The sequence below is a fragment of the Electrophorus electricus genome, chromosome 13 (genome assembly GCF_013358815.1).
Source record: "Electrophorus electricus isolate fEleEle1 chromosome 13, fEleEle1.pri, whole genome shotgun sequence".
Classification (NCBI taxonomy): Eukaryota; Metazoa; Chordata; class Actinopteri; order Gymnotiformes; family Gymnotidae; genus Electrophorus; species Electrophorus electricus.
Window position 1 is genome coordinate 3,394,709 of NC_049547.1, and position 27,448 is coordinate 3,422,156.

The 27,448-nt window shown below is 44.5% G+C and overlaps 1 protein-coding gene across 1 annotated transcript in view; it reads right to left on the reverse strand.

Moving 5' to 3' along the window:
* The window catches only part of zgc:174356 (uncharacterized protein LOC100137120 homolog), an 18,116-nt gene extending 125 nt beyond the window's left edge, over positions 1-17,991 (reverse strand). Inside the window, exons 1-6 of the mRNA XM_027004873.2 lie at positions 17,875-17,991; positions 16,055-16,802; positions 15,331-15,428; positions 10,102-10,240; positions 9,206-9,289; positions 6,490-6,646 (exon numbers count right to left, since the gene is read on the reverse strand). Of these exons, the coding sequence (XP_026860674.2) occupies positions 6,490-6,646; positions 9,206-9,289; positions 10,102-10,240; positions 15,331-15,428; positions 16,055-16,802; positions 17,875-17,991 (1,343 nt within the window). The remainder of the gene's footprint in view (positions 1-6,489; positions 6,647-9,205; positions 9,290-10,101; positions 10,241-15,330; positions 15,429-16,054; positions 16,803-17,874) is intronic.
* Between the last annotated feature and the right edge of the window lie 9,457 nt (positions 17,992-27,448).

Here is a 27,448-nt window from a genome sequence, read left to right on the forward strand (position 1 = left end):
TCTACCTATCCTTCTGTTATTTTATAAGCCTCTCAACTGTTGGCATGCCACTGGTAGGAACATGCAGTGATTCTGGAACATCTCCTTAGCCAGGTCTCTCTTCTCATAGCTCTGAAACACCTGTGCGAAGCCCAAAGGCTCACTGTGAAAACACGCATCCACATCTCGCAACATTCTCCATGGCCCTGCATACACTATGGATCATGACTCACTCATGCAGCCCACAATTATACAGGTTACGCAGGCTGAGCTTTATCATAAAGGGTAGCAGGTCATGGATATGGATCTGCTTATGGATATGAAAACTGTTATGGATAATTACAGTTAATAATCCTATCCATCCACTTCCATACAGTGTGGTGATTATCTGGGAGGGACTCTTCCATTACTCCATGACCTGCTGTAATTACTGCACATTTCCAGCGTGCATTTTGTTTGCTGCCTGCGAACTCGCCAAATAATTGGTCTGCACAATGTTTAGGTGTGTTGAGATGCTTGTAGCAACGACTTGTTGTTCACAAACGTACCAGCTCCTTGTTTTCCTCCACAATGTTTACATGTAGGAGCCACTTAGCTGCACCAACCCTCTCACCCTTGTGCATTGCCTGGGGCACCGGGCATGAAATGACCCAAAAGCACCTGAAGGAACTACATGCCGGCACTACGGTTGACAGGCTTTATGCACACACGACAACAGAGCCAGGTGTGTTACCAAAATAAGGAAATAAATAAGCATGGTAAAAATGTATCTAAAGATGCGTCCTAGATACAATTAGATTAAGATTACAGTTAAAACATCAAGATAAACTTACCATAAATAAATGTCTTGCTTGTTTAGTTATATAGGACATTTATAGAATTATACATATCATAAATATATATCACATTTATATGCTTACTCATATATGTTTATACATTGCATGAAACCTGAATGTATTCGGAATGAGGGAGAATCTATCTTATTCATTTTATTGCCGAGATAAAAAATAAACAATGTAGACTAATATATAGTGACTGATTTAGCCTGTAAGATGCACAGTGTAGACGCTGCCTGTAGACTTGAAGATTTGAAGTGTGGCACAAATGATATCTAACCAGTGTGAGTGAGTTAACCCTCGGTGTGCACAACTCACCACGGCTCAACATGCCTCTAATTAGTCTTACCGAACTACAACAAAGCAAAGCACTTTATGTGAAAACGTTTCATTTTCGTCCCTTGTTTAATATGGTTGAAGAATGGCATTAGTTTCCCGAGGATTAAGAACTCACCCACCCAACTCTAACACATGCGCACACACACACAAACACACACACTTTTTTTTTCTGGCTCGGTACATTATAGCAGTGACAGGCAGCTCACTCTGATAAAAGCACCCGCAGTAAGCTATACGACATACAGCAATACTGGAGGTATTCGTTTTCCGCTGCACTTTAGCTGAGAGTATGGTGGCACTCTGGGCACATTAGTCCCGTGCGCATATACGGCCTGTCGGTGGGCGAGAGTGAAAGGACCTGAAAGGTTATTCACGATAAGCAGAGCGTTTCCTTTTAAATTAAAGTCTGGCAAATTCATTAAACATACTTGGCCGAGTTTTCCAGGCTTAAACAGATGGGACAAAATATGTTAGAAAATACGAAGGCATATTACAGCTTGATGTTTATGGCTCGGTGTGTAAGAATGGGCGAGGTACACTGACCACCAATCATCGGCAGAAAAGACATTACCAACATATCCGCAGAATGACATCTAATTAAAACCAAATCGAGCTGTGTAATTAATTGTCGTTGTCGTGGGGTTCGAGTGGGCCACATTGGCAGCAGCTAATTGTTGTTGGCAGATAATGTGTGTGCGTGTCAGCGCCTTCAGTTGTGGAGCATTCGGGTCTGTCGGGCGTCGAGACGGGTCTTCATTCCCCTCTTAATTAGAGAGTGCACGTGCGGAACGGTATCGGGCATCCGCGCACCACCACTAATCGTCCATCTCTGGTGCCTTCCCTCATGAGCTCGGCCAAAGCCGAAAAGAAGCTCCGTTTGGAAATGATCACAAGGCGTCTTTAATGACAGATCCGCGGCAGACTGCACGGGCGTGCAGGACCCGCTCCGCGGAGCCTCCGCGAGATCTAATAGCAGCTGAGATGGCTGCATCTGCGTCTGTTGTCTTCTCTCGCCGTTCTCTCTTGGTCTATCATGCTGCCTTTTTGCATAATGAAACATAAAAGAATCTAAAAGGAAGCCATTAGGTCGTCCATACCAGCTTTATGCGTGTTCTTCTTCTTTGCCCCTATTATGCAAATTCGCTGTGTCGTACACCTGCTCATTTCCACACTTTTGTTTGGACTGAGAAAGCGCATAATTATTCATGATGCAAACAGAAGAAGGACCTTACCCACTAACACAGCCTCCGACGGCGTGCATATTTAATGCCAGCCGTTCAATGAAATCCCCTGCTCTGCATTCTGAACACCATATACCCGTCCTGCTCCCAGCGCGGCGAGAATCGCCCAATTGGATTTGAACAACAGTTTTGCATGACAAAGTGCATTTTTTAGACATCGGAATCGTTTCTCAAGATTCAGACCATGTCAAGATCATGAATCACTTGGCCGTGATTTTCATCAATTTCTGCTATAATGACTACAAGCGAAAGGCGCGCGGCGCCCGGGCTCTCCTCGGGAGAGGGAGCTGTCATTCAGATTTGGTGGCGCAGCCATGGAAACGAATCATGTGCTCAGTCTCAGTACTGTATTCCCCTCCAGGCTAACGCCAATAACCGCTGCTTCGGTAGGAAGGGGAAGTAAACAAACAATTAAACAGGAGAAAAGTATTGACCAGCTGCCGCGTGCTGTTTTTTTTTTTGTTGTTGTTTTTTTTTCTTCATGAAGCTGTACAAAAGGTTTTGCTCCGGCGGTGGATTTGTGTGGACGTAACAGGCTGAATCCATCTAGTGTCCGGGACGACGCTGGGACTTCGACAAATCTCAGTTAGCTTGCAGTTGAGGCTGTCGAGTGAAAGTCACATGTGACCACAGTAAAACCGACCTCCTGTTTAACCGGCAGCTTGAGCGTTGATGAAGCCAGAGACTACTGAACATTCAGAATGGTTGGTGCCTGTCTTGCTGCGTGACAGCGAAAAGACCACAGTGACTCACGCGCTTGTCAGCAATGCAGCCATTCATGCAAAGAAGCCCCTTTGCAGTCTGTGAAACTCCGGCTGAGAGCAGATGGACTATTATCCCTTTCACAGCAAAGTTATTAACCTGCGCCGTGACTCCTGGCACCCGTGAACGCCACCGCCCACTAGTTTGTTCTTCTACAAATTAAAAAGGAGAAGGAAATGCATAATGCTTCCTAAACAAAAGGCAGATGAGTCACAGCGTGCTGATTTCCCTGCTTGTGCTCCTGAGACGCACAGCTGTAAATGTCTGGTCGAACAGGAAACTAGCAGTAGAAGAAACAAATGGATGCTGAGATAAAGTGCAAGCATTTCAGGGATGCTAAACGTTGAGTGGGGCGGGGGGGGGGGGGGGGGGGGGGGGGGGGGGGGGGGGGGGGTCAAGGTAACTGTTGAGGAGACAGACTGAGAAGCTTTGATTGATGGATTAAGTCCGAGCATAAGCCTAGATTCTCTTGTGGCTTTGTAAACTTCACTTTGGGTTAGAGGCACCGCGGAGCGGATTGCCTTCTTATTCTGCTTGCAACATTACTGCTCTCACACCTCCTCTCCTCAGTGTCTCACACGCCTAGTCCAGGGAAGACCCACAGACCTGCACAATACATATACACACCAGCGTAGCAGTCATATGCATATACAGAGCACACTCGTGCACGCACGCACTGCACAAAACAGAAGCGACAGCGGCTAGACCACGGTGAGTGGTGGTGATTTTCCTTACATTTTCTGGACAGTTGAAACAGTGGCTACAAGTTCTGAGAATTATTTCTCCGAGGACATTTTTCATTATCCGTATATACGCCTCAAGGTTTGTTTGTTTTTTTTTTCAGATTATTCAATAATGCACGTTCACGTCAATAAGCTTGACAATAGACTTGACAATATATACACACCTGAAGGCTGAGGTGAGAGAAGAGATGAATGAGAGAATGGGTAGACAGTGGTGGATATTTAGGTGTCTCGCCCCAAAGCTGAAAAAACAAATCGATCTCTCACTATTCCAATTAATGCGCGCTGTCGAATATGCCCCTCCGACAACACTCCCACTTACCTTGGTACGGGTAATTTCAGCCGCCATCTGCACCGCAATTTGCAACACTCAGCTCTGCCCAAACAAAATTCACACACCTCAGGTGGGTGAGTGACGGAAGGGAGTGTTAAAGTGTCGAATATGGCAGTAATATTGCGATATTTCATTTGCTGCCATTATACACAAATCACTCCCCATCGGCGTGCCGGAGAGGGACGGTTATCGGCCGCGCGCCTCTACCGCTGCTCCGGAGAGGCTATGCTGTGCAGTAATGGCAGTGTGGAGTGAGAGAACATAGCTGCCAGGGCCCGAGCACGCACAGAGCCTGAGCGGCCCCGCCCCAGGGAGTGGGCCATTAGCAGCATAATTATAGCCCGGGTGCGATAACTGCAGCACACTCCACTAACCACCACACGGCAACCTTATTTCAGGGGCGCTTTGCTTAATACCTTCATTACAAAAGACAATCGCTTAATTACAGAGTCTGCCGAAGAACATCAAATGTGCGTCAGTATCAATTTAGGGGCTGGTAATAGAGAGTGCTAGAGCTGTTTACCGTCCACCTGACAGTATGTCAGTTCACTTCCACCACTCATATGCTTTCTGATAACTGTGCCATTATCCACGGAAGAATCGTGTTGGAAGAATTTGTATTTGTATTTGTGCAACAAGTGAGTTCTGGTGGCTGGTAGGCTAATTACAAGTAATCTACTGTTGCCAGTCGAAAACACTGAACCCCAGAAAAAAAGACGCTTTCCAAGCAGAACCAAAGACACTTTTTATCTGATGGCACACACCAATAACAGTGCACTATAATGAGATAAGGAGGGACTTCAGTGTCAGTGTGTCACATGTCAGAGTAAGAGTAAGAATACTTATCATTTATAATTAGAATAGTCGGTTCCACATATGGTTGTATATATTACAACGTCAAAGAGACATACTGATCTCATCATCATTGGAACCCTCCATCGCTGACAAATATTACCGCCCAGAAATTTCATGACAATTATTGGTACAAAACTTCAATAATATGTTATGATAATAATATGTTCATCATATTGCTAGAGATGAGTTTACTCACACCAATATCACGTCAAATCCAATGGAGACAATGTGAAGTAAAGTTATATGGAACATGTTTTGAGTTTGGTTTGTTAAAATACGCTAGGCCTGAGTTTAAAAGAGCTTAGGAAAATGATTATTAAACAAGGCATGTAACAAACTGCTATCAGCGCAGAAAATGGAAGTCAAGGGCTGAAGCAAGATAGAGGAGCTCGGCATCCTTTCTGAATGCTGTTAACAAAACACAACGGTCAGATTCTCATTTCTCTCCTTCTACTAGATAATCTTATTCCTTTATATGGTAAAATAAGACGAATGTGTTTTGTAAGCACAGATATAAGCTAACTATTCAACTGAAATAATGCCCAGGCTACAATGTTAATGGTCTTTTTAATCACCATGTGAGTCATCGTTATCTCGTTCTCTTGGAAGAGAGCAGGAGAGAGATCAATATCTAATTCTCATCCGTACATATTCCCCTACCAAGGAACAGGTAGGTTCTGTCCCATATGTCCCACACTCAGGTTTAACACAAGGCACGGTGCTGTTAATACCAGCTAATGCCACCTTGCTGTCAGGCAATTTAGTATCTTCTACAGATGAATAATAAATATGAAAGTTGGCCTGCATTTTAGACTAAACAAGATAAAACAATATTTATGCTTCGGGTAAATATGAGAATATTTCATCATCGGTTTGACAGTGAGGGAAGTTCTAAAACATGTAAAAGTAAAAGTAAAACAGACACATGAGGTAAACAGGGGGTCTTTGCTGCCAAGGGTATTTCCCACTATTAAAACCAACCCATGTTCCTGTGCAGAACATGCATCAGTTAAATTAAATTAACACATTGAATTCCTACTCAGTGCAATTTCAGCACATTAGTAGGTGATTACATATTCAGAAAAGATATTATACTCGGGCTATTTGTGCGAATCTTACAAGAACAATGTATGTGTGTGTTTTGAACTGTACTTATGGCCGGCCAGACCTCTTCGAAAATAATTAAAGTTGTAGTGCAAATGTTCAGAATGCGCAGCAAGCAATATGGATAATATGGAATAATTATAGCGTCAGTTCATTTGACTACAAGGGTTACCAGCATTGTTATTAATGTAAACAAACATTCACATCTTGTTTATGAGACAGTGTGCTGCTACTGCTACAGTTATATACTAATTTAGCAAACACTCAGGGTCTGTATTGCTCGTGATAACACTTACTGCATGAGGATGAGGACGATGACACAAAAGCCAGCCATAACGATGAAGGGCATACCAGGAAACGTGGGCAGGGTCTGTGGGTAGAGGCCATTGAACAAGACGGCGCCAAAGATGTAACAGGTGGCCTCCACCGACGCCGAGAAGGAGAACATGGCACCTGTGGACAGAAGGTCATGCCAGTGGCAGCTTTATATGGGGCTACTGGTACAGATGTTGCTGTAAGTATAGTGTGCATTTCAGCTGAGATGCACACACTTCTGTTTTTTAGATTTGTTTTACTGCAGCAGTGTGAGACCCTAATTATTCCAGCCATTATCTATTTTATATATGGTGGTCATAGCTCTAAATTGGGGCTCGAGGTTTTGTTTGTATTTTGTTCTGAAGGGGTTGAATAATAGCCATGTTCGTTGGAGGCCGTGCAATGGAGTGCACAGAGTGGAGACAGGAATAATGATTTGATCCGCATTGATAAAACATCTCCCCGCTCCGGAGTGAATTGCCGGATGGCTTGGACTAACTGGAGCAGAATGAGTCGGTGCCCTTTCAGGGCCTCTAACGTGGAATCTGTATTGATCTGAACCGGAGACGAAAGTGCTCCTGAACACTAACTCTGAAGTGTGGATGACATGGGCAATCTGAGAGCTAAGAGCTGACTCAATGTGGAGAGCTTTTTTTCCCGAAAAGGAATAACCAACAGCTTTCTTTGGAAGTTCAGAAACAAGAAAGCCGTCCCTCGCCCGGAACGACAGTGCGTGCGCGATGACCCAGAAAAAGCGATAGCAGTGCATTGTGAAGGTGGAAAGTCTTGGGGATTATCACATAAAAAGTGTATAATTTGGGCTGGATCAGATGGAAATTGCTTTGAGGGAAAAAGGCTCTGTCAGATGCCTCATCTCCATGCAGCAGGCTCGAACAGAACCACACACACACACACACACAGTGTGAGGGATGGTTTTTGAGCAAAGTCACACACACATTTACACACATATACACACATTTTGAGGGATGGATTTTGAGCAGAGTCACGCATACACGTTTACACACATACACACACACAGTTTGAGGGATGGTTTTTGAGCAGATTCTCTCACTCACACACCCACACACACACACACACAATGTGTGACAATTGAACTTGCCTGAAGCTATAGGAGACAATCTGATCAGGTCTAATCAGGTTTTGAATCATCACCCAGACCTGACCGAGAAGGTGCAAAGTAAGAAACTCTGGCAATCCATTCTGAGACTCCAACAGCTTATATACATGTTTGGCATTTCTGAATGTTCTATTTTGTCAAAGCAAATAAACAGACTCTTAAAAGATTCTTCATTCACCGTAGAATGGGTAGCTAAGCTCTTGGATGACTGGATGTTATCAGTGAGATTAAAGCTTATGTACTTGAAAAAGAGTGAATTTGCTTTCTCATACCGACTGAAAAAGAGTGAATTTGTTTTCTCATATAGACCGTTTACATAAAAAATGACATTATTTCACAACTCGTCTGATATTTATCATTTAATTCCGTCCTTCACAGCAGCGACCACAGTTGATTTTGTGAAGCTCTGAAGAAGTTGTTGAAGTGTTTTGTTTTGTTTTATAAAAGCATACTATATTAAAGTATAAATGAATATAATAATATATAATATAAAGGATATAATACATGTATGACTGACATATTTGGTACATATAATCTTTAAAATGTTATCGTTTGATAATTTGAAAATGTTATGCTGTCAGATTTACGTCATGCTCACAAGAGATCAAATATCAAAATAATGTTAAAGATCACAGTTGTTACCTGTGGGAGAACTCATTGCAAATACATAATTTGCATTGGTTTACATATCATAACCTTTACATTTACATGATATGTTTATCCAAAGTGACTTTCAATTATGTCTAAGTGCAACCTGAGCAGTTGAGGGTTAGGGTCCTTGCTCAGGGGCTTTGCTCAGGGGCCTTGCTCAGGGGCTTTGCTCAGGGGCCTTGCTCAGGGGCTTTGCTCAGGGGCTTTCCTCAGGGGCCTTACTCAGGGGCTTTGCTCAGGGGCCTTGCTCAGGGGCCCAGTGGTGGCAACCTGGAAGTGGTGGGGCTTGAACGATTACAAGTCGAGTACCTCAACCACTGAGCTACCGCTGTCCTACCACATAACTCACACAGTTGGGGGAAATTTGGGATAAAATGGGTTATTTTGTCTATACAAGCACATACCATCTAAGCCACTGTCAGTCACTGTATCACTACACTAGAAGCACTGTATGTCAATCACTGGTAGTTAGTTTTTAAATGACACCTTACTGTCAATAAAAGGGGGAATGGATGCTTTAAATCCAGTTTTCCTGCATTCTTAGAAGTATTTTATATGCTGAAGTAAGCCTATGCGGTTAACTAACCTAGACTAATGACTTGCAAATTTAGGAAAGAAATTAGTCAATAGCGAAGGCCTAAAAACAACAACAATTCTATTATTTTAAAAACAGAATAATAAATACAACGCATAAAAGACTATAATAATTGATTTCCGCACTGTTAGCCATCTAATGAATGTGCACAGCTACGCGTCTCATTACGGCGGGCAAAATGAGAAGCTTGTTAATGGCGCTCAGATCTTTTTGTGATAGTGGATAACATTTTTTCCCTTAGAGAAATGCCATTCGCTCTCTTCTATGGATCCCAAACTTGGCCGACTGGGGTAAAAGCTGTTTGACAGTGTACCTTGTTCATCGGGTCCCACGATGGCAGAGGAAAAAGAGCGGATGACTGCTTGCGTGATCCCTGCTGGAGCTGCCAGTACTGCCACTATATAGCAAGCAGCGGAGAGAAAAAAGGGAAAGACGTGATATCACTTCATTACGTACAACAGCGTGGCCTGATGGGCAACACCATAATAAGGTGGAAACTGTTCCGCAATCCCGAAAGAAAAGGCGGCGAGTGTTCACCAGGGCCACCGTTCATCTCCCCATCGGAGCACACCTTTTCGCCACTTCAATTACTACAAGAATTTTTACAACCGTGTATGTAATTAAGGATGCCAAAACTGATTGCCTCCCCCGCAATGCCTTCTGGCTCAGAGATGAACCGGTTCCACAGCATAAAAATTTCAGTGAGAAACCTGAGTTTAGACTATAGAATACCTGGGCAGGTAGGAGTTCTGCTGCTGGAACAGTCTAATTGCTCTGCCTTGCTAAGTGAATTCAAATAATTTACTTTTTACACCTAAAACACAATGTCCACCTAGATGACAGAAGACTTTTAATGTGCAAGCAATTGCGATAATACGTAATGGATAATAATATATGTTAATAGACTAATAATCTTTAAAGGGCTTAGCCGCACTAATGGGATTTTTAGCCATAACATCTTAAAGTTGGTATTTCATAAACCTCTTGGTGCTGTATAAATGCAAATGGAACCACCATTCAGCAAGATTAGTAGTCAGAACGTGCATGCCTCATACAGCAAATAATGCACATGACATCATGCTTTTAAACTGCTCGTGTCATGTGACATACGGCAGGCCGACCCTGTGAAGTCCCTCGTTATCTCCTTACAACACGCTGTTATCAGAGTGTCACGAGTGCATCGCCAGGGAGCGAGTGCTGGGAGCCTACCAAGGAAGACCATCCACGTGTTGGTGGAGAACGCCAGCAGGACGTAGGAGGCGGCTCTGAAGGCGGTGCTGAGCTTGGCCAAAGTCATCTCCTTAAAGCAGCGCATCAGCAGGGGGAAAAGACCCAGAAGGCCGAATCCCTAACAGAAAACACAGGGCAGTGCTCAGGCAGATGAACGGCCTGTCAGCCAAGCGCTGGGTGTCAGGTGTTCGGCAGCAAGACGTAAAAGTTGCACTTTTTTACCACTGGTGATGAAATTTGACTTCGGGCAAGTTCAGTACAGTTCACTAATGCTGTTTTAGAGTCACAGTGTGATCTAATGCTTTGGTATAATTTGCCGTGATGCACCCATGAACAAGCATAGTATATCTGCAAAACTGCCCACAAGCTATTTATTTGGATCACAAAAAACGCTGTGTGATTCTGTGTACACCGACCATAAAAGTATGCTAGATAATAAAAGGATGTGGTAGTCATTAATAACTGGGCTTGCATTACTGACAAAATATTTTGTGTAAATGATTAAGGAAACCTGGAGAAAGCCTTGTTGGAGTGCAATCTTACGCCGTTCTAAACGGTCTTCTGTTTTCCTCTTCATCAACAAGAATGCTATAAATATATCAGGCACTTTAGATTCATTAAGCCTCAAACTTGTGAATTAATTAACCTTCGCAGATGCCACTTGATGAAAATGTCAGAAACAATCAACATGCATTAATCGGCGTGTCTGAGTGCAGTGCGTTTCAAGCAATCGTATGGGATTGAGCCTATATGAGCAGGGACGTGTGAACTGCTGTGCACGTGCCAAGGACAATGTGACTGCTTTGATCCATCTCAGGCCGACAGATCTGATTTAATTAGGCCCGAGCCCCCAGCTGGAGGGCTGCTGGTGTCATCGGACCTCATTGCCTTTATGAATTTGCAGCGCAATACAGTGGGGATACATAAGTGTTCCCCAGAAAAGGTTAATACTGCATGTTTTTTACTTTAATCAACCCAGTAGGGCCTGCGGTGTTTACCGATTCCTCCCCGACTCCACCTTGCCCTAATTACAAGTCAGACTCGACCCTGCAGACATTTTGATGCCGAGCGCACACTGAACTATAAACGCACCCTTGGCTCCTGGTAGCCTTGGCAGACATTTCTGCTTCAGATCGTAAGTTAGGGGGTGTGCATCAGCGGGTTTAAGGCTCTTTTGACCTTTGGGCTTTGACCCTTTTAATAAGTACATTTTATGTCCAAGTACCTTGTTGTTATGAACAAATTATTTACGACAGCCCTTTCTTTAAGAAATATATTTTTTTTTGTTCCTGAGAATTTTTTTGTGGTTAGTTAAACCTGTTTTTCGAGTGGTTGCTTATCAGGCAACAGTACCACCAGTACCAATCTCCTTCAGACAGAGTGCATAATGGCTTCTTGTCTGAATCAATGCTACTGCGTGCGTTACAAAAGGCAGCTGAGTGATCGGAGCCCCCCGTGGTGCATTGTGGGCCGCCTGAGTCAACATGCTGTAAATGGAGAGGCATCACCTGTCCGATCAGGAAATTGTGCTCCTTAATGAGCAGTCTTTGTTTAAGTGTCACTCTAAGACGTGGCATCGACCTGCTCACATTGATGAGATCAGTGCGCAGAACTCCCATGGCAGTTGGGAAAAACAGAGCCCCCCCACAGCATCCTGTCACTGTACAAAGACAAACAGAATGTGCAAGACTGTTGAGTCCTCGCTGCCAGGGAGCAAAAGCGTGATTGGCTCCTAGGAGGCGAGGCAATCAATGATAAGCTTGAAAAAAGGCTGATTCTTTTGAGGTTGTAAGATTTGTTCTAATATTGAATGCGGAGTAGGGCTTGCGTTATCTTTGGTCTTTGGTCTTTGGGAGAGGAGAGGCAGGGTGCCACTTTTTTTTAATCTTGAGACCTTTTTGTTTTTTACATTAATTACAAATCATGTTATCAGCATTTAATGCTGGTAAAAATAAATGTTGAACTGGCATATGGCACATTGTAATTTTCCAATCAGCAGTAGGTATGGTGAACTTTGAGTTACTATAGCAGCCATTAGCATTAGTTAGTGTGCTTTTAAAAATGACAAGGATCCCTTTGAAAGCTCTTTTAGAGCAAAAAGCTGATTAAATATGGACCTTAATACCGCTGCCAAAGCATTAGCCTATAAACTAGAATTTCTGTTCCTGAATGTAGTAAACCCGAGCTGGATTTATTACATCCAACATAGTTTGGAAAATGTACACATGGTTCTAAATGTTGTGGACCATGTCAATCAAAAGACATCATTTGGCGTAAATTGTCTCCCGGTGCCAGTGTTTTGGTAATGTTTGTTATAATAACCTGTTTCTTGAAACCTCAATATTTGAATTTGACTTTCATTACCTTTATTAAACTATACAACCCACCACGTGTCTTTGGTTAGTACAAATAACCTGTGATCAGTCCAAATGTGGGCCACTGGCGCTACCACGGCTGCCCTCACTCCTCCCACTATGTGGTGACCCCTCCCCCTATGTGCTGGCCCCTCCCCCTTTGCTATTGGAGACAGCTGACATTACTATTGGAGAGAAAGAATGTCGCTCACTCTCTCTCCTGTACATGGTGTTTTTTCGAACCTAGCAATTACTGTTAATGTGGTATTCATCCAGTTAGAATGAGTTGACTTGTCAAGATGCAAAATTAATGTTGGTAAATGTCCAATATTAGTGTGAACATTAAAACAGAGATCTCCTTTTCACATATCTGAGCCAAATCTCGTCTTTGTTACCAGTCAAACCAACGGCCCACTGGTACTTCATGCTGCGCCAACCACTGGCTCGTGGTCATGTCCCATTCACCCATGCTCTGCCTCACCAGAGTATTATCACCACCTGTAGCTCATCGACCTGATTACTGGTCTATGTGAGTACACAGTGTGGAAGACTCTCATGTCTCTCTTCAGTGTGGTAAACAAGCTTTTTTTGTGAGGGGTTTTTTCTAACTGTTCGCCATACTAAACTTTCCTACACCCTTCCTTACACTATGTAATATTCAAACTTTGCCTGATGTTTTGACTCTGCCCTCTTACGATTTGGACTGGTCTGTTGTTTTTAGATTCATTACAGTTTCTACTGGCTGTAAATCATATTCTGGAGTTCTAATTATGGATTTGGTTGACAGAACACACTGTTGCTCACTTGGGCTTGTCACACATGACACAGGAATCCAGATGTGAAAATGTGCTTAAGTATATCACTTAGGTGTTTTTTAAGTTATAATGCTGCATTTGCTCTAAATGTTAAATGTAAATGTTTGTCATTCTGACCCACTTGGATAAAAAACATATACTGTGGTCATGGTGACAGATTTCATCTGTGTAGCTGACATAGGAACCTGCTCTCTTATCACTCAAAAACCTACATATGAGACATATATAGGGAATAATTCTCCCCTTAGGGCTGAACTGATCTTATTATAGATCTGCCACATCTTGAAATCCCACCTGTTATTTTTTTTCTTTAATGTACTTATCATTTGTTCATTTATTGTATAGTTTTATTTGCATTAACACATTGCAATTTTGTTGCCTGTCAGTGCTTTGATTGATATGCTGAAGCAATGTGCCATTTATGAATATCTGTAACTTTGAAATCCAATAAAAGCATAACTAAAAATAAACAAACTCATTGATTTTAATATGTGTACCTTCAGCTTACAAATATTTTGGCATTTAAGTTGATGATAAACTATCACTCAAACTCATGTTAAAAAACTCGTGTTGAGTAAAATATGAAACAGGTTGGACTTTATATATATATATATATATATATATATATATATATATATATATATATATATATATAAAGATATTAGCCTTGTTTTACAGCAGAAGTTAAAAGGAAATCTTTCACACAACATTCCTGACTGTGTTGGATTATATATTCACACACTGCGGTCCCAAGATGGCAATCCTTGGACACGTCCTTGGTCTACCAGAGAGCTCTATGATTTATTACAGGGATTCTTTCTATACACTTCAGACACTGGTATCGTACACTTTTCACACACCTCAGACATTGGCATCTGGATGCAGAAGAACCCCAGCCCAATTTAACATTAAGAAGAAAGTTTCACAACTCATTATTTATGTACCAGACCTTTTAACAGAAACTAAATTCATGTATCTCATCTTCCCTTATAATGAGGAATACAGTCAGTACGATACAAGAACGCAGGCCTGATTTTCAAACTGTTTCAGATTTTAGCAAGAAAGCCTTTTATTTTAATGGTTCTCTGATTTGCAATGTAGCTATCATTTCCCACCTGATCCCTTATTTTGGATATGTAACTCATATCAGTGATGTACAGTGGATGTCCTGTGCATAAGGTGTACACACTGGTTACATTATATTCTCAGTTTTGCCCAGTGTGTGTCCGGTCGTGTTGTCTGGGCCCAGACTGGTTTGTACTTCAGAATAATGGGCAGTGGAAGGGTGACCCTGACGTTTGCCCTTGATGGACTGAGCAGAACTCTTAATGAAGTGCAGGGTTTGAATGCAGCCAGCACAATTACGAATATGGCAAAGTGCCATTAAAGGTTCTGTGCACTTTTGTCTTGAGGAGAAGGCGGTGCAAGCTCTGATATTACCTCGCTGGTATTTCCTGCCCTTAATAAACACACTCATAATCATCCACAAGTCAGTTATACCAAACGGAACCCAAATCTTTTTCGGAGCCTTTACCCGGGTGAAAAAGCCAAACAGTCATTTTTTCTCCCCTCTGACCAATCGTGGCATCTTTCAGTATGGGAGTACGGTGGATCGAAATGCTTCACACTGGCTACAAATATTGTATGTGGCGAACTAGTCCATGACAATGTTCTCCGAGAATGCCCACACCCCTCCATAACCCCCCGAACCACCCTGATCCGACCGCCCCCCCAAACCCCTACAGTTTCACTCCTGCATGGAAGATGGAGAGTCATTGTTCCAGCCTACAGATTGCCTGGCAAATTGAATTAGGGTCATCGTCTCCCAAAATGCCCCTTGCAATTTTGGCCCTGAGTTAAAAAGACAGACAAAGATGGAACAGGGGAGAAATTCATTTTGCTACCTGGGCTGACGCCTTAAGCCGCCACGTGGACCGGCATTGGTGCTGTCAGGACGCGCGATGATCTGTGCCCTTGGTCTGCCTCAAAAAGACCTGAGTCATCAGAGGTAGCACAATTCTGGAAAGGACGACACTTACCAACAAGAGCATTCTGGCAGAGTTAAACAGCCCGAACATCGCAGTGGTGAACTCCCTGGGCTCGTACATCAAATACAGCAGCAAGATAGACTGCTCCCCTGAGGAGACACAAGCACATAAAAGCACATATCGTTAACTCTCTCTCTCTCTCTCTCTCTCTCCCTCTCTCTCTCTCTCTCCCTGTCTCTTTCTCTCTCTCTCTCTCTCTCTCTCTCTCTCACTCTCTCTCTCTCTCTCTCCCTCCCTCTCTCTCTCTCTCTCTCTCTCTCTCTCTCTCTCTCTCTGGCCTGAGGAGTTCTGACACTCAAAGAGTGCATTTGTAAACCTCTCCGAAAGAGCTTAGAAGTATTATCAACACAAACAGGCCACACAGCCAATGCGCACATATTAACCGCGCTGATAAATCACTAGAGTTTTAGCACTGTGTGGTAATGATAAACAAGGTTGCAAGCACCTAAACCTATTTGATATTACCCCTCCCACTTATTGGCATCTAACCTAATTTATAAACGTCTAACTGGATGTAAATAATAACTAATTAACATTCTCAGGGCTCAGTAAGAGGCTGATGAGCAGCCATTACCTGATTTTCAAGACATTTGAGTGTCAGTGTGGATATGGAAGCCTCTAGAGAGCTAAGACAAGCCACAGCAGTGTTGAGTGGGATGTTGGTCAAACACGTCTCGCTCTGTTTTATTACCCAAGGGATTTACGCGGTACACACCGATAGCGACCGTGTTGTTTATGAAGGTGCAGAGGATGAGGAGGTGCAGCTTCAGCCTCTCCTGTCCTGACCTCCTCCTGAACACCACCCTAAATGAGCGCCCAGCGTGCTTCAGGGCAAACATCCCCCACTTGCGTTCCTCCGAGCCCTCCTGGACACTGCCGTCGCTAGCCAGGACGCCTAGCGTGCTGCTGACTGGTATGGGGTCGCGCAGCCACAGCAAGATGTAGAAGATGGCCAGGACGTGGCAGGTGACGTAGGCGATGAACGCCGACGACAGCCCCACTTCCTGCTCCAGTAATCCGCCCAGGAGGAAGCCCACCGTGCCGCCCACGAAGATCATGGCCTCGGCCACGGCCATCCGCATCGTACGGCCAGCGCCCGGGTCGGACGTGGCGTCGGCCAGGTAGCTGAAGGAGCTCAGGAAGACGGAGACGTGGCCCCCGCTGAGGCCCGTGACGCCGGCAGCCAGCAGGCACCAGTAGACGCTCAGGCTGGGCACCAGCGCCAGGGCCAGGAGCACACCGCCGCTCAGAATTGACAGCAGGAAGGGCAGCACCATGACGGCGCGCCGCCCTGCGCCATCCGACCACGAGCCCAGCAGCAGGGCAGGCAGGACAGACACCGAGTAAAGGACGGCCGTGTAGAGCAGCAGGATGTAGGAGGACCGCGTCTCCATGTCTTCGGCGTCCTTGCCGTGCTCGGAGTCTCCGCAGGCTGTCGGGTCCTCATACAGCTCCTGGCAAACCTTCCACAAGAGCAGGAGGATATACGCTGGTGTTATGATGGATGAGCTTTAATGAACACTTCTCAGCTGCTTGACAGTAAGCTAGTCTCCTCATTTCAAAAATCTTGTATTTGTCCATTGTGTGCATGTCTTAGCTCTCTGTTATTTACACTGAATTATTTCTTCACCAAAAGTTAATTAGTAAATGCTACAAAACAAAGACATCTATATAATGTCATGCATAATCCAACATAAAAGAAAAGAATACCCAAAACCAAAAGGAGCTACAGCATATGTTGCTAACAATGTACTTTTGAACTTTAAGGTTTTCCCCTGCATACACAGTTGTGCCAATTCAAATAAAGTATTCACCCACTTTCACGCAGGAGCACGCAGAGTGGAGTTTAAAGGAAAGGTATTGAAAAGGAAGTGGAGGCTCCTGCTCAGAGCATGCCAAGGAGACAAGAACAAGCACTGCAAACAGCATGAGAGCGCAGCGAAAACGCCACCCCCGGTTCACAAATACAGTCGTCCGTCTGTAGGCCGACTGTAATACCACACATGTATGACGTTAACCTGCTTTTATACCCGGCTCCTAAAGCCCGACAAATGCCTGCAGGGATCACTGAATCTAGAACATTACAGAGAGAGAATCATCTTGCTTTCTTGCTTTGTGTTGGGTGCGTGGTGAGTCAGTTGAGTCTGATTAATGTCTGCTGTAGTTTGGGGTTTCGGCTGCATCGTTAGCAGGCGTGTTGTTTTCCTGAGTGCCCTGTCCACACCTCACTCGCACAGCTCCCTCAGGTCCAGGCACTTGCATGCTCTGTTCTACAACTGCACCTCACTGACCTGTTTTTTTTTTTTTTTTGCCTGGACACGGAGCTAAAACACCACAGCCCAGGTTCCACGGGATCTTCTTCCTTCAGCTTTCTCTGTCTGTCTCTTCTATCTGTCTGTCTCTCTGTCTCTCTCTCTATTCCATCTGTCTTTGTGTGTGTCTGTCTCCCCCTCTCTCTCTCTCGCCCATTCCCTACATTTGCTGCGGAATACAGACATCAGCCGGCGGGACTGACGCCCCGCTCATCTCGCCTACCTTGACAATGACCAGCTGCTGATAGGCCGGCAGCATAATGAACGTGCTGGCCATGTAGAAGAACATGGCTGGCTCCACTGTAACTATCCTCCTCAGCCGCTCCAGCCATGCTGGCATGTTCTGCTTCACCGCCAGTGGCTGCACCAGCGAGGCGATGAGCTGCTGGGATTCCGTACCCGCTCAAAACCGTTCTCGAGCGAGGGGAGGTGTGTGTGTCATCGGGACGCAGAGCTTGGGTATATTAGGTCACGCAGTCACATGCATGTGAGCCACAGGAGGAACAGACTTAGTCATGAGCTCCTCTTATCAGGGAAGGGCTGACTGCCGTCATTGGCTGGGAGACAGCTTTATTGCTCCCATGATTCCCTCTCTGTGTAAACATTCTCGGTGTACACTACAGGTATACTTTGTTTCTGTGCTACCAAAGGACCATGACCCGTGTGACAGCAATATTATCTCTTAGGACATAAACGGATGTTAATATTGGAAAGTGTCTTGTAGTGTTAGGTTTGCATCAAAATCTATACAGAATGATCATAGCCAGAACCAATGTGAAATCTTTACTGCAGCCAGTGCAACATTTCTTTATTGGATTTCATAAGACGTGTTGGGTGGTTTAAGGTAACCTCACTTGGAAGAATGTGGCTATATTTAGATCACAATATGATTATATGTAGCTATATAAATTAAAGAAAATGAAAGTGAAAATTGAGCCAAAAACCTTTTAATATATTTGAAAACTAAAAAGAAAACAAAAATATGAAAATAAGAAAAACTGGTAATTGAAATTCTTGACATATCCTTGTAATTACTGAGTGATTGTAATATTTGTAGTGACCGTGGTGAGGTAAGGTACTTATTTTACAGGAAGTCGTCCTGAAACCTAAAAAAAGTTCTTGAGTTGATGATAAGGAGTACATGAATGGTGCTGATAAAAAGGCCATTCTTTACAAATATGTTATACAATATTCAAAAGTAGAGCCCAAGAGGTGATGTTACCCCCACCAAAGCTAACAAGAAAATGACACAAGAACCAAGCAGCACGTTTAGCGTAATACAAGTAAAGCACAATGAGAGATTTATATGGAGAGAGAAAAAAACTAGTCACAAGTCCTTCACACGCAATGTATGTCTTCTTTATGGAAGCGTCTGCAATGACTCAATAACACATTAGTGAAACTATCACATTGGGCCCCAGGGTGATTCATCGCCTTGCACCTGCAGTGTCTCGAATTCCAGCGCAATAAGTGCTCGGATTATTAGGCACTACGCAATGTGTGCAGGGCAAAAGTTTTCACGTAAATGTCATAGAAGAAAATAGACCCGCAGGGACCCTGTACGTGGTTTTACTTGGTGGGCGATAAATATTTCCACTGAACCGGAGGATCAACAGCTTGATGTGCCTGTGCATTGCATGGGATTGCAATACTGCTTAGCTGCAGACATTCTGTTTTACTGGCTGTTTCTCCCTTGGGTTTAATGTCGCACTGAAAGCCTACACGCGGGATGTGGGTCCCTACTGTACGTATGGAGGCACAAGCTCAATGAGCGTACAGACGCTCTGAATGTGTGATTGCATGTACTTGAGAGTACGCCGCGAGCGATAAGGTGTCTAAAGCCACGGTGCCGGTGCTGGACAAAAGCTTCCGGCCATTGCCGTGACGGGCTGGTGTTCGCTGAGCCGCTCGTGCACACAGGGCACCCTTTCAAGCGTGCACGCAACAGCGCTTGGGCAGGGGGTCGCTTTGGTGTCAGCCGTCTGACGGCTATGTAGCGTGCTGAGGCGTACAGGCAGGTGCGTGACACACAGACGTCTCCCAGGAGAGGAGCAGCTGCAGGGGTCGGAGAATTGGGAAGGCTGACAGAACAAGGAGACACTCGTACGAAATCAAATTCGCTTTAATTACCGGGGCCTCCTTCACCTAAGTGTGGGATTCTGAGGGCTAGCGTTCGTGCGGTATTACTGAGCTTGAGAGGGTACTGCGTACCCTGGAACTGTTCTTCTCAACTAGAGTGATTTTGTGTGTTTTGTGCCAAATAAACTGTGCCTTTTTCTTGACAACTAACAATTAGCAAATTAGCAACAACAATTAGTGATTAAAAACTAGCAACAAATAACAACAAAGGTTTTTCTTTGTGTTTTATTGTCCCAGCACCCCGAACCTTTTTCAGAAACATTCATTAACGGCAGCAGCAGTGAAACGTCGTTGACATGGTCAGCTGATACGAGCTGGGCCAACACCGCTCTATTCCGTGGCGGTCAGGCCTCCCTCTGTCCGTCAGAGGCCTTCGGTCAGCACAACGGCACCTGTATCAGCAGGCAGCGCGCTCTCGTCAGTCCCTGTTCCCACCACTCCCAGATCGTGTCTCGGGGGTGCAGCTAAGGCAACTCTTAGGTTGACAGTTGTTGACTGTTGTCATTTGCCTTCCTTCCTTGAAAGGCATCTGTGGCTTATGCCTCAGATGATACTTCATCTAGGTGAGCACTGATATTAGGATTTTGGGCTCCGGGGTTTTGTAATGGTTAGGTGGGTCCTGTCTGTATATACATAAGAGCTGGAAAGGTGAATTTAGTGATTGATTTTCCCTTTGGTCTCTTGCTTTGGAGTTCGCAGGCCCAACCCAAACGGAGGAGTGCAGATAAAGAAAAGCAGGTCGTTTGATGGCGGAAGGAACATGACTTCAGCTGTGTGATGCTTCCTGAAATGTTTGGAAAAACAAGGAAAGCACGGGTGCTCTTACAACCACAGATGGGAGACAACAATGGCAGCTGATGATAGGAAGAAAAAAAAGTGCTGGGAAAAAAACTTTAAATAGCTGTCACAAAAATCACAATCATCCCTCATCAGCACCAACAGCAGAAATGTCAGCTTAGAATATGTCACATGAATCAGCGGGTTTCTGGAACATGAGACCAAAACAAAGCTGAAACTCTGGAAGCGAATGTGAATGTCTTATGGGCCAAAGTGTTTTATTTGATGTGTGAAACATAATGGAGGTAGTTTCATGGCTCTGGCATGTATAACCACAGGGAACTGCTTAGCATGTCGTTATTAAAGATGGAAATAACGATATCATGAAAATAATGACTTTAGCCATGTACAAGAACACCTTTGTGTATGAAACATGGAAATGTAATAGTTTAAATTCAATCAACCAGTAACTCGTGTGTGTGTGTGTGTGTGTATGTGTGTGTCATGGAACACTCCCCTTCCCACTGATCACGTGGTATGGCCCGCCACATGCAGTGGGAGTTCCTCGTTGACAGTCTGTGACTTGTCCTATTTGTAACCACGGCCACTTGTTGGCACACACCTGCGCCAAGTTCATTGCCGTTTGTGTATGTATTTAAACCTCTGCTGGTATGTACCTTCTTCTCAGCCATTGTTCATGTTACGTGTTTATGTTAGTGTCAGTGTTTGAAATGGTCATGCTGGATGTTCTATGTGAGTGCCATTATGTCTATCATATGTCAATAAATATCTGTCACCTTCGAGGGAGTCTATATGTCCTGCTCCTTGCTGGTACTGGTGTAATGGTGTGTGTGTGTGTGTGTGTGTGTGTGTGTGTGTGCTAATGGTAATAGGATGAAAATGTATAGGGCTCTCAAGAGCAGAGACCATAATGAAGGCATCCATTGACACTGGCAATTAGATATCAGATGCAACATCATTAAATAAGGATCAGGGTGTCATTAAATCCAGGCCGACATCTGCCACATCAAATTCTGATAGCTCTTAATGTTTGCCAATCAAAACGTAACTTCTGCAGTTGAGCGTTTCTGCTCACAACCCAGAAGCCTTTTTGCAGTAGCTCACCATGACTTCGCACTGATGGTCAGCGTCAGGCCTCACACTTGGTCTTCTCATTGGTTTCCCTGCGCTTAACTCAGCAGAAATGGTGCTTAGCAGTGTCATTTTAATGAATCATGCTCTGCCTTATGCATCAAACGCTCGTAAAACTTTCATTATGGCCAGTGGATCACTTCACACCAGGGTTATTTATGAAGATTGCATTTATTCCTCGTGTGGTGTAAGTCCAAAATGAAAGGAAGCATCAGAAATCCGACAAGCATGTAGAGCCGAGAGTGCGACAGTGAAGTGTGCGTTGTGTGCCCTCGCTCTGTGTTCTGTCTCATATAGAGCAGCGATAAGCTTTATCCGGTTGTAATGTGGAATAAGCCACGCATGAGCCAGCATATAGCCGTGAGCCCAACGGGTTGCAAGGTCAGATCCTCTGTGAGTAGCTTGGCGCTCATTCTATCCACATGGTCCGTGCCCTCGTTAGGTGGCACATGGCTACGGCACACGCCACCTCCAGCTCTATCACCTCACGGCAGGGGCTTCCCAAAAACCTCACATGAGATGAGGGGGAGAGGCATATTAATGCCATGCATTCAAATGTATAATATCACGAGGAACATTCTAGAATGAACTATATATGATTATATATATGATTAGTGTTGATATGGATGTATTTATTTATCTCAAGAGCATCTTCTGTCACTAATGGTTATGCACAATGATTATGGAAAAATTAACATGAAGTCTCGCATTCATTCTCTCTCTCTCTCTCTCTCATACACACACACACACACACACACACACACACACACACACAAACATATATAAATATGCACAAACACACATACATATATACACAAAGAGCTTTGAGGTTTTTGTTCAGCATTAATTAGAGTGTGTATATGTGGATGTTAGTGAGCTGTTTGCTAGGGAAGGAGGTTGGTAGTGGAGGAGCTCATGGTAAGACACACATGAACCCTGGGTCACCAGGGCCAGCCAGTGATCCAGCATCCTTCAACCTTTCTCCCCTGCTCTAATGATGCTCAGCCTGGTAGCACACACGCACACACACACACAAACACATATATACTCACACTCACAACCACAAATACATACACCAACACACCCCCACACACACACACTCAGCCAGGACTCAGGCTCAGTAGACACAGCATGCATTAGATTAGGAAAAGCCCGTTTGTGTGAAAGATCCAGAAAAAGAAAGAAAGATGATTCCCTGCACTGAAAAAAAACATATACACATCATATTCTTAGAAGACCGAAACATTTTGTAATACCTCAAGAACTCTCTCTCTTTTCTGGCTGCCTGTAGATATAGAGTCATACAGAGCAGCAGTGCTGGGTGTGACTGGTAGGCCCTCTGTGAGAACTCTCCCTAGAGGCAGCCATCTTAAGGCCCTCTTAAAGTGTGCTAGGAATCAGGCTTTTTCAGAAGTCAGCTCGACGTGATCAAAGCCGGAGCAGCCTTGACCTTCTCCTGGTGTAACCTTGGCCTGCCTGAAGATTACATTAAAAATGTAGATGCATTACTTCATTAAGGGCCATTCCTTGTACAGGCCACCTTACAGTCCGCCTGGCTATGTTGGGCCCTGAATACAGTCCCAAACACTCATACAATAGAAGGTTCTGAGAAGGCCTGCAATGTAGAAACAGCACACACGTACTACAAAGAAACACACCACATAGAAACAGCACACATGCATACGTCCTGAAGACTGGTGTTATTGTTGTTTACTTTTCGGATGTCCCAAAAGGGCAAAGGGAGATCAAAATCACCAAGAGTGGGCATTTTGGTGGATGTTCCATACAACCGCATCCGCCTGCCATACGTCGTACCGCCTCCGTTCTGTCCATCGCAGGGCGTCCGTTTCCTCAGGTAGGACAAACCAGTGCACGTCTCAGAGCGCGAGAACGAGCGTGCCGACAAACGGGATGGAGAAAATACGGCAAATGACACTTAAACGGGGTGCATGCGGGTACGTGCACGCGGGGCCGTCGGCTCCAGCTGGCTAACGGGCGCTAAGAGATTGCAAAGCGCTGCAGGCACCACATTTGCAGAGGCAAACGCAGAACACTCCTGCTTACCCGAGGTGACCCCCGTTCACGAGAAGCAAATAGGAACAATGTAGGCAATTCACTCTGTTGACAAATGACTCAAAACTAAAGGTGAAAATTAAAAAAAACCAAAAAAAAAACAAAAAACAAAAAACAAAACCATGGATATTTACACGGCGGTTGGCATGGCAACCTCGAGCCATAACAATCACAGTAGTGTGGCACCTACATCACCTAGACATGCGTTTCTGGGACGCAGATTGGACGCGATCGCCGAGACGGTTATATAATAGTGGCGGTCCTTCCATGTTGCCTATGAATATCAACAAAGAGGCTCCAATTAAAACAAATACGCGATAAACAACAAATGATATTACACTGCAAGGACCCAGTAGTGTGAAACGGAAGGCTACGATGTTACATGAACGCTCTATGGGTTCACTGAAGCCAGAAATAATATTATTCTCGCCCGTTTCTGTTTCTGTGACGAAATGCTTCATGGCACTTTGCACGTGGGTAAAAAAAAAAAGCCTAGGAGAGAAAGGGGGGTGACAAAAGCTGCTTACTGGAGCTTGTTATGAAAGCCCAAAACACATTAGCAGATTATGGGTTTAAGCCCAGGTTCTGCTCTTCATTGTGTGTTGGGAGAAGGATAAGCCCTTGTGATTTCTCTAATAGTGACTCGCACTCCTCCTCCCAACCCCCCTCTTTAAAAAAGAAAAAAAAGATTAAAATAACGACTGTATCGCCACGTGCAGCCTCCTGGTCGTCACCAGCTTTTGATCTTCTCCACCGCGGTTTCCCAGGTCTACTCCAAAGCTGGTTCTGTAAGAACTCGTTTGACGGCGGTTCATCGGAAAAGCGGTGCCATCCAGAGGACGGGAAGGCTAAACTCTCGCATTCACGGAGACGTGGGCTTCGTGTCGCTGAGGGGCTTCACCCTGAGCTCCAGACGCTTTAACAAGGGAACAGAAGGATTGAGGTGATTTTACAGCAGAAGTTTGAAACCAGATGAAACACATGCCAGATATGCAAACAGCTAAGATATAAAAGTCTTACATCGGTGACATTCCTTTATCCTGTGACACCCCACCCCGGTCAAAGATCAAAGGACCTTCTTCAGTTAAAGGACCCGAGGCTGAACTTTTCACCTATGAAGTTAGTAGTATGAAGGTATTCCCTGCAAGAATATCCTCCGCATAGCGAATTAAAAAAAAGGCGCGATAACGGCAGAAATGTTATTGGAACGCTATCTGTGGAGGAAGTAAAATTCAATTTAACGTCCTTTCCGTTTAATGTCCTTTCCCTACCCAGCTCTATTACAGAGAAGCAAGAGAAGACTAGGTGGAACTATCGAGGATAATGACTGCAAATTTATAAATGGTCCCTTTTTGTGTGGGTCCCTCCATTGGACTGGGAGTTCATTATGTCCTTAGTGGAAGCCCTAAGGACGACTTTGAGTGGTTATTTCTGCACTGTTTTGGATAATTATGGAGAACAATGCATAATCCACAAAAATATCTACATTTGCTGTTGGCCTTTGACATGTTGCTTTGCAAGTTGGAAACATAACCAACACAATGAAAGGCCAGCCTGTGTCTCACGGTGTGACTTCCACGTGCGCGCGGTGTTTAGAGAACGAGGCGTGTCATGCAGTAGAACGCTCTGGCTGTGTTAACTCTGTTACTTGGCCTGTTGCTGTGTGCTTCTAAGTGTTGTGAACGGACATGGCACAGGGTTGACTTCATCCTCCTACATTTAGTCAGGGCAAGAAGCAGCCAAAAGTAACTCTGAAACACCACTTACTGTCTCCAGACAATACTGCTGCTTTTCCCTCCCTCCTACTCTCTCTCTCGCACGCTCTCTCACCTCACTCTTTTTCTCTTGTGCACCCTCTCTCCCCCTCTCTCTCTCCTCGTTCTTTATCTCCGAGCCTTTGTCTCTATCTCCCTGTCTGACTTTTTCCTCTAACTGCCCCCCCGAGAGCAACCGGAGGATTAAGTTCACCGCCCCGGCTGTGGTATGCACTTCTTTATATGGACAAAAAAGCCGTATTTTCCCCAAACACAGTCCAGACTACAAGGCCAGCTTCACTACACCCTCCTCCGCGCTCCTAGTTCTCACAGACTGGTGCTACTGGAAACACGGCTGGCTCGCCGCTCACTGGCATTCCGCGCATTCTTTCGTCATGTGCTCATGAAAAAGAAGGGAAAAAAAAATAGAGGTCGAGAGACAAGACGGAGACAAAAAAACATTACAGTCGGTTGGTGTATGTGCACAAGAGCTCCTCCGAGTAGCTACTGGGACCACGCCTGAGTCCAGAAAAGATCTCACTGGAATTTCAAGGTCAAGTTTGATAAATGGAAATACGAGACTCACCATAAACCAAGTGTTATACTTGTGTGACCTTTTAGACAAGTAATGCGTGTGAGTGTGAGAAAGTGTGAGCAAACCTATTTCAGTGCTGAGTTGTTCAAAAATGAATAATGATTAAATATGTATTTGCCCTTGGGTGTACATGAGTGAAGGCACAGCTAAACCCCACCACTACAGCTGGCCTAAAGGGGTTCCTAAAGGGTTTTGGGCTGTGGGCTTCGGGATAGAGGCACTGAAATTGATCCATTTGACCTTCTGATTGGTTATTTATGGTTCTTTGCAGTCTGCATGGCAAAGCATACTGCCATTGCGCAAATTGTTGAAAGATGCATTAATATAAAATAACATTAAGGGTGGAGAACCCCTTTAAAGCCCAACAGAGGCATTTTGTAGTAACACTTTAAAGAACTCATGGGAAAGAATTATGGCAAAAAGAATTGCCTGGGTCTACAGTCTCAGTCTCGAGGCGTCATAGTTTGGGTCTTAGATGTTTATAAAGCAGTCAGAGTAAGATGCCCTAATACAGGAACTGCTTCATATTAGATTGACTAAGTCGATAAGTAAAACCCCAGAAATAAATACTTCAGTGTAAAATTACCAAGCCCAAAGTTATGCTATCCATATATAATCCTATATTGCATTCCAGTGGCTAAACCTTAGAGAGCTGAGAATATGCTGAAATCCAAGGAATGCGATGATGAGTGAGGATGAACGCTGACTGTCAGTCAAACGCAAACCATTAGCGCCGACCTCGCTGGGCCTCACCGACAATAAACTGCCGACCTAATTATGAGATAATTGTGTCAACACAAAGCATTAATTAAAAGCAGATTTCTTTTTTTGGCATCGGAGCGTCAGCGTAGGTTATTCCCAGCGGACTGTCAGCCATTTAAATCCCAGAAACGTCTAAAGTAAATTCTCGGCCCCATTCCGCTCTGGACACATGAGGGACTCTGCTGGCAAAATCCAGTACAGAGGCCAGTCCAGTTACACCTGCAGCAGACGTAGCAGCACAAAGCGCTCTCCTAATTAGGCAGATTGTACACTGACGCTTGTTAAAGCACATCTATCAGAAGCTACGATTAATGTCAAGACAGGCAAACTGCAAAACAAGCTCGCGACAGTGTGTCATTCCTCACGCGCCACTATACCTCTGCAGCGGACAAAAAAAACTTGCAAACTGATAGCACCGGTGAACAACGGAGCTCCCCCTCGGACTCCGGCTCCTTTTTTTCGGCGATGGGTGGGGGTGGCGCTTGGGGCGAGACAGTCGGCTTTTCTTTTTTGTGGGCACGCTTTGTGGGGGCGATGCGCAGACC